General features: G+C 25.1%; 5 protein-coding genes across 5 annotated transcripts; 2 read left to right on the forward strand and 3 right to left on the reverse strand.

The window, feature by feature from the left end:
- Positions 1-324: 324 nt before the first annotated feature.
- DICPUDRAFT_159700 (uncharacterized protein) lies at positions 325-3,909 on the reverse strand (the record flags this gene model as incomplete). Its single annotated transcript, XM_003294620.1, has 4 exons — positions 325-935; positions 1,005-1,233; positions 1,775-2,004; positions 2,079-3,909. 4 exons carry the CDS (start codon positions 3,907-3,909, stop codon positions 325-327), a joined length of 2,901 nt encoding a protein of 966 aa, XP_003294668.1.
- A 1,147-nt stretch (positions 3,910-5,056) lies between these two features.
- Positions 5,057-7,042, forward strand: DICPUDRAFT_51646 (uncharacterized protein; the record flags this gene model as incomplete). The annotated part of the gene is made up of 2 exons (XM_003294618.1): positions 5,057-5,143; positions 5,400-7,042. The coding sequence occupies 2 exons, from the start codon at positions 5,057-5,059 to the stop codon at positions 6,900-6,902; spliced, it is 1,590 nt and encodes a 529-aa protein (XP_003294666.1). The 3' UTR covers positions 6,903-7,042.
- Positions 7,043-7,180: 138 nt separating this feature from the next.
- On the forward strand, positions 7,181-8,293 carry DICPUDRAFT_85124 (uncharacterized protein; the record flags this gene model as incomplete). Its single annotated transcript, XM_003294619.1, has 1 exon — positions 7,181-8,293. One exon carries the CDS (start codon positions 7,181-7,183, stop codon positions 8,291-8,293), a length of 1,113 nt encoding a protein of 370 aa, XP_003294667.1.
- A 124-nt stretch (positions 8,294-8,417) lies between these two features.
- Positions 8,418-10,056, reverse strand: DICPUDRAFT_159703 (uncharacterized protein; the record flags this gene model as incomplete). Its single annotated transcript, XM_003294621.1, has 2 exons — positions 8,418-9,115; positions 9,183-10,056. 2 exons carry the CDS (start codon positions 10,054-10,056, stop codon positions 8,418-8,420), a joined length of 1,572 nt encoding a protein of 523 aa, XP_003294669.1.
- A 1,241-nt stretch (positions 10,057-11,297) lies between these two features.
- DICPUDRAFT_159705 (uncharacterized protein) lies at positions 11,298-11,567 on the reverse strand (the record flags this gene model as incomplete). The annotated part of the gene is made up of 1 exon (XM_003294622.1): positions 11,298-11,567. A coding segment is annotated over one exon (270 nt), but the record flags the coding sequence as incomplete, so codon positions are not given.
- Between the last annotated feature and the right edge of the window lie 526 nt (positions 11,568-12,093).

Genomic DNA, 12,093 nt, shown 5'->3' on the forward strand with positions numbered 1-12,093 from the left:
AAGATTCGGATCTCATAGTCAAATAAAAAAAATATCTTTGTGTTTGTGAAAGTTTTTTTGAAAAATTCGATGGGTACAACGATAAAAAATGTGGTAAACACATAATTTAAAAAAAAAAAAATTTGATTGGTGTTTCTGATATTTTGGTTGTATGAAAATAATTTCAATGATTTTCTATTAATTTAAATGCTTTATGTTTATTTTTATTTTTTTTAATTTTTTTTATTTACAGGTATGTATAGTTTCGTTATTCTTTAAATTTTATTTATTTATTCAATTTTATTTTTTATTTAATAAACTTAAATTTATTGAAATTTTATTTCTTTATTTAACAAGTTTATTTAAAAAACCAATTAAATTATTTAAACCAAAAATATAACCATCATCTTTTTGTGGTGGAGTAAGTTCATCGACATGAGCAAAATCGATCATTTTCATAGTTACACCCAAGCCAGTATTACCCAATGGAGTTATTGAAGTTGTAGGTTTAGAATTTACTGAATCGTGATCGATTGGACCATAAACAAATAAAAGTGAGCTACTATAGAATGCTAGTTTTTCGTTGTTTTTGAATACTTGCAAAAGTTTATTTAAAAGATTTAAAAACTCTTTAACTATTAGTTGGTTTTCACTCTCGCTTCTTTCTGGATTTGTAAAAAACTTCTTTATACCCTCTTCAAAAATATTATTAGGGCTTAATTTCTTTCCCCAAACCTTTGAAAGCTTTTCTTTTTTGCCACTTGGGCCAACTACTTTAGCACCGCAAAATCTAATACCCAATGGTTTGGTTGTTGTTTTGCTCGATTTCTCTTGTTCCAATCTAATCTTTTCAGCAGATGCAGAGCTATCATAGGTTTGAGTGCCCATTTTAATATCAGCAACATTAACAAAATCACTTTTATAACCATATGTCAAATCCTCAAGACCCATATATGCTATAAATAATTTGAATGTAAGTATTAGTTTATTATTTTTATTAATATTATATTATTTCAATAACCTACGAATATCTTTAACCATTTCTACTCTTATAAATTTTGGTAAAAACTCTAATAATGATTGGTCAACACTATCAATCGATTTATAAAAGTCCAATTCTCTACCACCTCTTGTTGATGGAACTGGTTTGAATACAAATCCTTCTTCTGATTTTAAAAATGGTGGAATATTTTCAGAGCCACCATCCTCTTCGGTGTGTCCTGCAATTTGATCATCTAAAACTCTTAGTTGTGACTAGTAAATATAAAATAGTATTAATATAAATTAACTATAGTTTTGCTACTATTATCTTTTTATATTACCATTTTAAGTATAGTATAATTATTTGTGTGTTAAATTAAAATTAATTTGAAAAAAAAATTGTAAAAAATTCTAAAAAAATAATTTAAAAATAAATTTTATTTTTTTTTTTTTTTTTGAAAATAAAATTAATTTTCTTTGTTCAAAGTAATAATTGCAATTATATTAAAATAATCTTTTTTTTTTTTTTTTTTTTTTAATTAAAATTATTATATCATTTATTTTATATTTTTTTTTTTTTTAAAATTTTTTTATTATTAATTTTATTATTATTTCTATTAAATAGATAATTAAATATTTAATAAAAAATAATGATTGGGTTATGACTATTATGTTGTTACAATTGATTTTTTTTTTCTTTTTTTTTTTTTTTTTTTTTTTTTTTTTTTTTTTTTTCCCCCTTTTTTTTTTTCCCTGGGGTTTAATTAAATAATTGATCAATGCTATCTAAAATTAATTGAACTACTTGATTTACATATTGAGCATCGGCAACTACATTTAATACATTTCCATCTTTTTCTTTTAATAAATTTGGTGCAAAAACAATTGATAAATTTACAGAGTTCATTTTATTTACACCGGCGTTTTCTATAACCTTTGCTAAAAATTTGAATAAATGTTTAGCAAGGGCTTTGTTTGCTGGTGGTAATAATGATAATAAAAGTTTTAAACTTTCGACTTTTTGTGGTTTAGTTTGGTCACCCTCTATAAAAATGGAGTATAATAAAAAATTAGTATTATTAACACAATAATATAAAAATAATTATTTAAAAACTTACTTGAAATTTCAATGAATGATGAATAAGTATCGAATGGGAATAATGGTGAAGGTAATTCTCTTAAATAAAGCTTTAATAAACCTGCAACAGTATGGACATCTTCTACATCTTCAAGATCAACATCTTCACCTTGATCGAAACCTTGTCTAAGTGATTTAATTTGACTATTTGCACCAGAGAGACGGAAAAGACCCTCTACTTTAAGACCTCTCCTTGTAAGATAAGAAATACCCTTTTCAAAAAGTACAGGGATTTCACCTGGATTATCTGGTCTATTAATAACATCTTCGAGAGGTGCTCCGAAAATTGGTTGTGATTTTCTGCCAGCTGGTCTATACATCATAATTGAGGTTGGTAAACTTAATTGCTCTCTTGAGAAAACTCTGAAGAGATCAGAGAGATCATCGATATAAGTTAACTTTCTCCAAAACTTGCTACTGAGGAAATGTTTAAAGAGACCTAATGTAAATTTGATCCATGTAGTTGGGTGTACAATATAGAGTCCTTTGAGATTCTTTTTATATTTTCTATTAAATATGGTATATACTTTTTTCATCCATGCAAATGATGGCTTATTGGAGTTGTTCATATTGGTGTGAACATAGACAAGAACGTATTCCTCCTCTACGACTGGATCCATAATAGATATGGTATATAACAAAACTCTTTCCATATCAGTCTCCTTAACTGGTAAGTGAGATGCAACAATTACAATAATGGTTCTACCTAAATTATCTTTGCCTGCTGGATAAATAAAGTTTAATTGTTCGATATCTGGGAATTGTTGATTTCTAGCTTTATTCAAGTATTCTGTATATTCAACTTCAGCTTTGGTAAGTCTTTGGCCACCAGTACTATTGTTGGGGTTATTTTGTTGTCTTGATAATGGTGAGGCTTTGAGGATAGAGTTGAATAAGCCACCAACACCACCAGATGTTTGTGGGGGGTTTTGTTCAACAATTGGTGCCTTTTCCATAGTTTGCAAAAGATCTTCATTATTCTTTTTCCATTGTGGGATTGAAGCTGGATCAATTGTGTGATATTGTGGTTTTGGTCTACTAACATTGGCTAAATCTAGTGATGAAATTCTTGATGCAGTTTCATCGATATCATCAATTTGACTTGGTTGATGTGTACCAATGACAATTGCTTTTCTAAGGGTACCTCTTCTTGATGAGCCATCTTCATTTGTATCGGTAGTAGTGGTTGATGGGGTGGAAGTAGTTTGAACTGAACTTAACTCCTCTTGATTTAAATAATCTGTAATTAAACCACTCTTCTTTTTACTGTTTATGGTATTTTTTTTGGAAAGTGACATAACTGATGACCAAGATGGAGCTGGTGAGCCTGAAAACTCCTCATCATCTTCATCATTATTGTTATTATTATTACTGTTATTTTCTGAACCTGTATTTGATTCAATTGATTGTCTTTGAGATCTATCATTACCAATTTTGAATTCTCTGATTGGGCGAATTGGTTTATTTTCTGTAATCATGTGTGATGGAATCATTGTTGCTGCTCTATTTGCTCTTGGTCTTGAAATTGGTACTGGATCTAAATCAAATTCATCAACATTATTTCTATTATTATTATTGGTAGTTAAAGGATCTATAATTTTTTCATCTACTGGTGGGGGTTGTTGAACTCTGACTCTTGAACCAAATGTAACTTTTCTTGTTGGTGTTGTGCCTGTTGCTCCGTTACTGCTACTGCTACCACTATTAACACTATTGCTATTATTATTATTAATATCCTCATATGACATATTTTCAATATTTACACCTGCTGGTAGTTTAAAACTTCCTCTTTTAAATGACTTGTCCTCCATTATTATTGTATTCTACTATTATTACTATTGTAATTTTATTATTATTATAACTAGAATGCTTTATTTTAATATTTTTTTCTTTTAATTTTTTTTTTTGAAATAATGAAAAAAAATAAAATAAAAAATAAAAATTAAAGATGTTTAGTTTAAAATTTTATTTTTGTTATTATTATATACACGTTTTATTTATGTTTTTATTAATAAATAAATATTTTATTTTTTTTTTTAAAATTTTTATTTTTTTTTTTATATTTTAATTATTTTATAATCGAGTGGGGGATAGGTGTGAATGTTTAGTTAATGTGAAAGATATGTGTGTATATGTGGTGAAATAAATAAATAAATTTTTTTGAACAAAATATTTAATAATATCTTTATTACTGTATTATTATTATATTTTTATGCTCTATAAAAAAATAGAAAAAAAAAAAAAAAAAAAGATTTTTTTATTTTTTTTTTTATTTTTTTTTAAAATTATTTTCAAATAATTTATTTCAATTTTCCTTTTTTTTTAAAAAAAAAAAAAAATTGATTTGTTGTGGAGTGTCTTGTTTGTATTTATAATTGGAGTGAAAAAAAAAAAAAAAAACAAATAAAAAGGAAACCTTTGGTTTAACTTGGATGAAAAAATAAAAAATGAATAAAATTAAAAAAGGGAAAAAAATTAAAAATGGATAAAAATAAAAAAAAAAGATTGTTTTATTTATTTTTTTTAGTAAATATTTAAACTAAATGATAAAAAAAATTGGTTTTTGAGTTAAATAATAAAACTCTGTTTCCTATTTAATTTTTTTAATGTTAATATATAAATAAATAATAAAAATGGAAAGTTCATAACAATTTTTTTTTTTTCGCTTTAGTGCTTTGAAAAATTTTTTTTTTAAATATATTTTTTTAAAAAAAAAAAAATAATTTTTTTAATTTTTTTTCATTTTTTTTTTTTTTTTAAAATTTTTTTAAATTTTTTTTTGAATATCATTGGTTCTATCTATTTATTATTTAATACACGATTATATTTAAACTTTTTTTAATTTAAATCAAGGTGTAATAAAACTAATAAAAATAAAATACGCAGATTTATTAGGAAAATAGAAATCAATTCATTCAGTATCCGAAACAAAAAAAAATAATATATAAATAATACAAAATGAATTCACCAGTATACGTTTTAAACACTGCTGCTAAGCGTGAAAATCAAAGAGAAGCCCAACAAGGTATTTTCCTTGCTGTTAAGGTAAATCAATAGATAATTCACATCACTACATACTTCAATCAGTTTTTAAAATCAAAATCAAAGTCAAATCAAAATTAAAACTAAAATCAAAATCAGAACCAAAAATTGAATCATAATCATATAATCATATAATCATAGCTTTTACATAATCTGGATAACATAATCATATATAATGAAAACCAAAATCAAAATCAAACCAAACTAATTAGACAAATAATAATTTAAAATATCCTAATATTAATTTTTTTTTTTATAGGCAATTTCAAGTATTATTAAAACTTGTTTAGGTCCAAAAGCAATGTTAAAGATGATTTTAGATCCAATGGGTACTACAATTTGTACTAACGATGGTAATGCAATTTTAAGAGAAATTGATGTAACTCACCCAGCAGCAAAAAGTATGATCGAACTTAGCAGAGCTCAAGATGAAAATGTTGGTGATGGTACAACTTCAGTAGTTATTTTAGCATCAGAAATTTTAAATAGTTCAGAACAATTTTTAGAGAAAAAAATTCACCCACACTATATTATTAAAGCTTTTCGTATGGCATTAGATAACGCCATCGATATTGTTGATCAATATTCTGTTCCAATCGATTTAAATAAAAAGGATGAAGTTCTCAAGGTTATTCAATCATGTATTGGTACAAAATTCATTGGTAAATGGGGTAGTTTAATGTGTAACCTCGCTTTAGATGCCGTTTTAACTGTTCATATTCAAGACGAAGATGGTCGTAGTGAAATCGATATCAAAAGATATGCCAAAGTAGAAAAGATTCCAGGTGGTGATATTTCAGATTGCAGAGTTATTAAAGGTGTTATGTTAAATAAAGATGTAACTCATCCAAAGATGAGACGTGTTATCAAGAACCCAAGAATCATTTTATTAGATTGTTCACTCGAATACAAGAAAGGTGAATCCGATACCATGGTCGATATTACCAACGAAGATGACTTTGCTGCTCTCTTAAAGATCGAAGAAGAATATGTTCAACGTATTTGCGAAGATATTATCAAATTAAAACCAGATCTTGTTTTCACTGAAAAAGGTGTCTCTGATCTTGCTCAACACTTTTTCGTTAAAAAAGGTATCACCTGTCTCCGTCGTCTTAAAAAGAGTGAAAATAATCGTATTGCTCGTATCTCTGGTGCAACTATTGTTTCTAGAACTGATGAACTTCAAGAATCAGATGTTGGTACTGGTTGTGGTCTCTTTGAAATCCGTAAGATTGGTGATGAATACTTTACTTTCTTAGAAGAATGCAAAGAACCAAAAGCCTGTACTATTCTCTTAAGAGGTGCAAGCAAAGATATTTTAAATGAAATCGAAAGAAATCTTACCGATGCTCTTAATGTTGCCAGAAATATTGTTTTAGATCCACGTCTTGTCCCAGGTGGTGGTGCTATCGAAATGGCCGTCTCACAAGCTCTTTCAGAAAAATCAAAATCAATTGAAGGTCTCTACCAATTACCATATAAAGCTCTCGCTCAATCACTCGAAGTCATTCCAAGAATCCTCGGTCAAAATTGTGGTGCCAACACTGTCAAACTCTTAACCGAATTAAGAGCTAAACATGCTTCAAATCCAACTGAAAACTATACTTTTGGTATCGATGGTGATAAAGGTACTATTGTTGATATGAAAGATTTAGGTGTTTGGGATACTCATTCAGTTAAAATTCAAACTCTCAAAACTTCAATCGAAAACGCTTGTACACTTCTTAGAGTAGATCACATTTCATCAACTTCAAATATTTAAATTTACAATTTTTTTCTAAATTTAAATTTTTAGAAAAAAAAAAAAAAAAAAAAATAAAAAAACAATAAAAAATAAAAAAATATAATATATATACAAAAAAAAATTACAAAAAAAAACATCGGTGATTATAAAGCTACAATTAATTATTATTTTTTAAATCAATTATTTGAAAAAATTTTATTTTTTATTTTTTATAAAATTTTTTTTTATTTTTTTTTAAATTTAAAATTATATTTTAAATTTAATATATTTCAAATTACAACTATACATATAAATAAATGACACCTAATAATGACTTTTTTAAAATATATAGAAATTCATATTTAAAATCTTTAATTCATAAAGAACTAAGGATTTATAATATAGTGAATCAATACACTAAAAAATATGAAAATGGATTTAATAATATAACATTGGAGTCGTTTAAATTCAAACAATATATAGTGACAATGCATTATAAAAGAGTATCGAGAATCAATTGTCCAATATTTTGGGATAGTATAACAGGTGATCAATTAATAGAGTCAATGTCAAATTTTAATAATAAAAAGAATATTATTAATAATCATTTTAATTATGATCTATTCGATAATCAAGATAACAGCGAAGATTACCAAGTATATGAAGAGCCAAATTTAAACGATTCATCTTTAGTAATTTGTGAAGAACCTATCAAAAGAAATTTAATTCCAAATAGTGTTCAGTATTTAATAATTCATTTAAACCAGGATATAAACGAAACTCAGGTTATACCAAGTTCAGTAACAGATCTTCGATTCGGTAATTATTTTGATTCAAATATAGTCGAAATACCAAATAATGTCAAGAAGTTAACTTTTGGGTGCTATTACCAACACTATTTAACCAGTGGTATGCTACCGGAATCTATAAAAGAGTTATACCTTCCTCTAATCACTAGAAAATTACAACCAAATGTATTTCCTCATGGCCTAGAGTCTTTAGAGTTTGCATATAGTTACAAGAATCAGGTTCCAAGTGAAGAGGAAAAACAAATTTTACCAAAAACTTTAAAAAACTTAACAATATATAATCATGATGCCCATATCACAGAATATTTAATACCCAAATCAGTTCAAATATTCAAATATTATCAATCAAATCCCTCTTATACAATTTCACCCAGTTTTTTTCCAAACTCTGTTAAAGTTTTATATATAGATCAACCATTTTATAACTTTATTCCTCCATCGGTTGAAACTTTGGGTATAATGTTTAAAGAAGAAAGTATAGATAGGTTTTTAAAATTTCTAAACAATTCAAATAATATTAAAAATTTAATATTTTGTAAATCATCCATAGAAATATTTGAACAATATCATAATAATAAAATTAAATTCCCAAATAATATAATAGATGTAAAATTTAAATAAAATAAAATGTAATGATAGTTTTTAAATAATGGTTTAAATAAATAAATAAATATTATATTTTATTTTTATTTTCATAAATAATATATTGTTTTTTTTTTTATTAATATTTTATATTATACTTTAATTACTCTTCATCTTCTGGTAAAGATTCGTAAAGTTCTTCTACTATTTCTAAAATTTTTAAAAATGATGGTCTGTCTTTTGGATTTGTTTTTGTACATTCAACGGTTAGCTTTGCAAACTCTTGAGGACAATCTGCTGGTACCTTCTTTAAGAAAGCTTGTGCATCAAATGCAAATGCCCTTTGTGGATATCTTTCATCTGGGATCTTTTCTGTAATTATTTCTACCAAAACAATACCATAAGAGAATACGTCAATTTTGTAATCGTAATTTTCACCCATTGAAATCTCCGGTGCCATCCATCTGTCAGAACCTACACATGTTAGACGTTTATTGATTCTATCATCGAAAACTCTTGCTAAACCCAAATCACAAAGCTTTGCTCTTTTGCTGGAATTTAATAATACATTTTGACTTTTAAGATCTCTATGAAGAATACCCCTTGCTTGTAAATATCTGCATGATTGTGCTAAATCAAGAGCGATTCTTAATTTTTCTTTCCAAGACAATGGAACATCGCCAAAAATTAGGGCATCAAATAAATCGCCACCATCCATAAACTCTGTTATAATATGAATTTCATTATCAGTATTACGCGATACTCCCAAAAATTGAACGATTTGTGGATGTCTTATTTCTTTTAATATTTGAATCTCTCTTTCTACCAATCCATTGGTTTCGTCATTGTTTTCGAGTAATCCTATAATAATAATGAAATTAATAATTAAAATTAAAGCATGTAAGATTTTTTAATATTAAATACAAACTTTTAATTGCAACTGGGGTACCTAACCATTTTCCTACAGATACTACACCATATTTTCCGCTACCAATTTCATTTTCGAATAAAAGTTCACCAAAATCAATATTCCATGTTTCGTTAAATTCATTTCTTGGTGATGGTTGTACCTTATTATTTTGAATTGGTTGTGGTGGAATATTTATATTGGTTGGTTTTTGTAATGGTTGTGGTTTTTGAACAAGTGGAGGTGGTGTTTGAATACTTGGTTGTTGTGGTGGTTGCTTTTGTTGTAGTGGTGGTGGCTGTTGTGGTTGTTGGGTGGTTTGTTGTAGTGGTGGTGGTTGCTGTTGAACATTTGGTTGTCTTTTTGGGACGATTGGTGGTGGTTGTTGTACAGATGTTGGTTTTAATTGTGTAGAGGAAATTTGATCATTTTGTGTATTATTTACAGTTGGTGGTTCAAAATTTGGTATACCGGGTCTTGAACCATTCATTGCTGGTTTTTTACCAATATCATTAGAAGCAGATGCGGCTTCAAAGAATGCGCGTGATGGAAGAGTTGAGTATTTTGGGGAACTACTTTTAGCTGGGAGTTTGAAGTTACCAAATCTTGGACCAGGGTCTTCTGATTGGACAGTTGGTTTTGGTGGTTGTTTTAAAGGTATTGCTTGTTGTTGTTGTTGTTGCTGGATAGGTTGTATATTTGATCTAGCTGGTGCACCAGAGGCAGAGTTGCTGGCACCACTGGCAATTGTATTATGAATTATTTCAAGTTCGTTGCCCTTTTTCCAATTTTTTCTTGAACCAAAATTAACATAATATCCATTTGAATTGTTTCCTTTTTCTACTACCCCTATTTGTCCTGTACCAATTTCTCTTACTTTCATACCAATATTCATTTTTTTTTTTTTTTTTTTTTACAAATAACTATTACAAATTAAATTAAAAATACACACATATAATTTATTAAAAAAAATATTTACAAAAATTAATATACAAAATAAATATAAATAAATAATTTTACAAACAAATATATTAATATTATCAAGAAGATTATTAAAAAAATAAATTAAAAAAAAAAAAAAAAATAAATATGATTTAAAAAATTCTAAAAAAATAAAAAATTATTTTTATTAATTTTAAATTATTATAAAAAAATTTTAAAAAAAAAAAAATGTAAAATATCTTTTTTTTTTTACCCATCAAATATTTTTGTTATTGAAAAAAAATGGGTAAAAAAGAAATATATACAGAAAAGTATTTTCTTGAATTGATTTTGAAAGGGGTCTCATAATTTTGAATTTACTTAAATAAATATTTAAAATACTGTTGGAAATATTCCAACATATAAATTTAATTTTAAATTATTGGTGATAAAAAAAATTGGAATAATGAAGAATTTTTACAACAAGCAAAGGCAAAAAATAATCCAAAGAATTAAATAATGATCAAAAGGGAAAAAACATCATAATGCAAATACCTGTTTTTAAAAGAACGAAGAATGAAATTTTAAGATATTGAAAATGGACTCTTCAAGAAATAATAACAACCATTATTTTCAAATTATAATGTTAAAGTTCCACTTCAAATAACATTATTCTCAGTTTCACCAATTATCATTAGCTTATTCACTTAAAAATTTATAGAAAAAATTATCTCTTTTTTTTTTATAAAAAAATTATCTTTTCAAAAAATTATTCATTTTTATCCATTTTTAAAATTTGCAAACTGATGTAAAATAACAGCACAAACACACTCATCATAATTTATTAAAAAAAAATTATAAATTTAAATAATAGTGGTGATCCTAAATTTTTTTTTTTTTTATAATAAATTAAACATATATCCTTTAAGTATAAGAATTATAAACTATATTATTATAATTAATTTAATAAAATATAGTGTAAAAGGAATAAAGTATGAATTTCGATGTTACATCACCATTAATCTAAAAATATAATATATTAAAAACCTCAACCAATACAATAATTATTGTTTTTTTTTTTAATCTTTCGTTTTTTTTTTTTTCATTCTGAATAATATTAATAATAAAAACCTTATATATTTTCAATTTTATTTAAAAAAAACATAAAAAATGCACAAATTTTTTTTTTTTTTTAATTTTATTAATTATCCTTTTTTAATGATTCCAATAGAGTAAATTAACAGAAGTTTTATTAATATTGGCCCTATAATAATCTGGTTTACAATCATTACTATAGTAAGGGTTGATAATATTTATTTCTTTTGGTTTATAATCTCTTGTTTTGAAATTAATTCTTTTGCTTGCACAGGTTTCAAAATTGGTCCAAATTGATATTGAATAGACGTCATAATTGTATTGTGGGTCACTTAATATTTGTAATGAGGTTTGAGATCTTCTAAATTTGAAATGTTTAGCATTATATTTCTATTTTGACTAAAAAAAAAAAAAAAAAAAAATTTATTTAAAAAATTAAAAAAAAAATAATATTAAAATTAAAATATTAAAATCATTGAGTTTTAGAAATTTCACAATGGTTTTTTAAGTTATATGGAATCATAATACTATTAAAACTATATTTTTAAAATTGGTCTTTTTAATTGGCCTCTTTAAAAATAATAAATGATAGATTACTTTTTTTATATTTATTATTTTAAATGTACAAAATTAAGGGCTTTTAAAATAAAATATAAAAAAAATAATTAAAGAAATACAATATATAACAAAAATCATAATGAAAATTCTTTTAGTAAAAATAAATAAATTGACTAATAATAAATTAAAATAATACTTTTTAAAAAAAATGAAATTTTCGTTTCTATCTTTACAGTGACCAATTAAATACAATCAGAAATGCTCAAAAAAAAAAGTTAATTATTATAATTTAAATAGAAGTGTAGAAAAAAATAAATTAAAAACTATATTAATTTTTCTATAGGTTAAAATAACTATA

Source organism: Dictyostelium purpureum (genome assembly GCF_000190715.1).
Source record: "Dictyostelium purpureum unplaced genomic scaffold DICPUscaffold_603, whole genome shotgun sequence".
NCBI classification, from domain to species: domain Eukaryota; phylum Evosea; class Eumycetozoa; order Dictyosteliales; family Dictyosteliaceae; genus Dictyostelium; species Dictyostelium purpureum.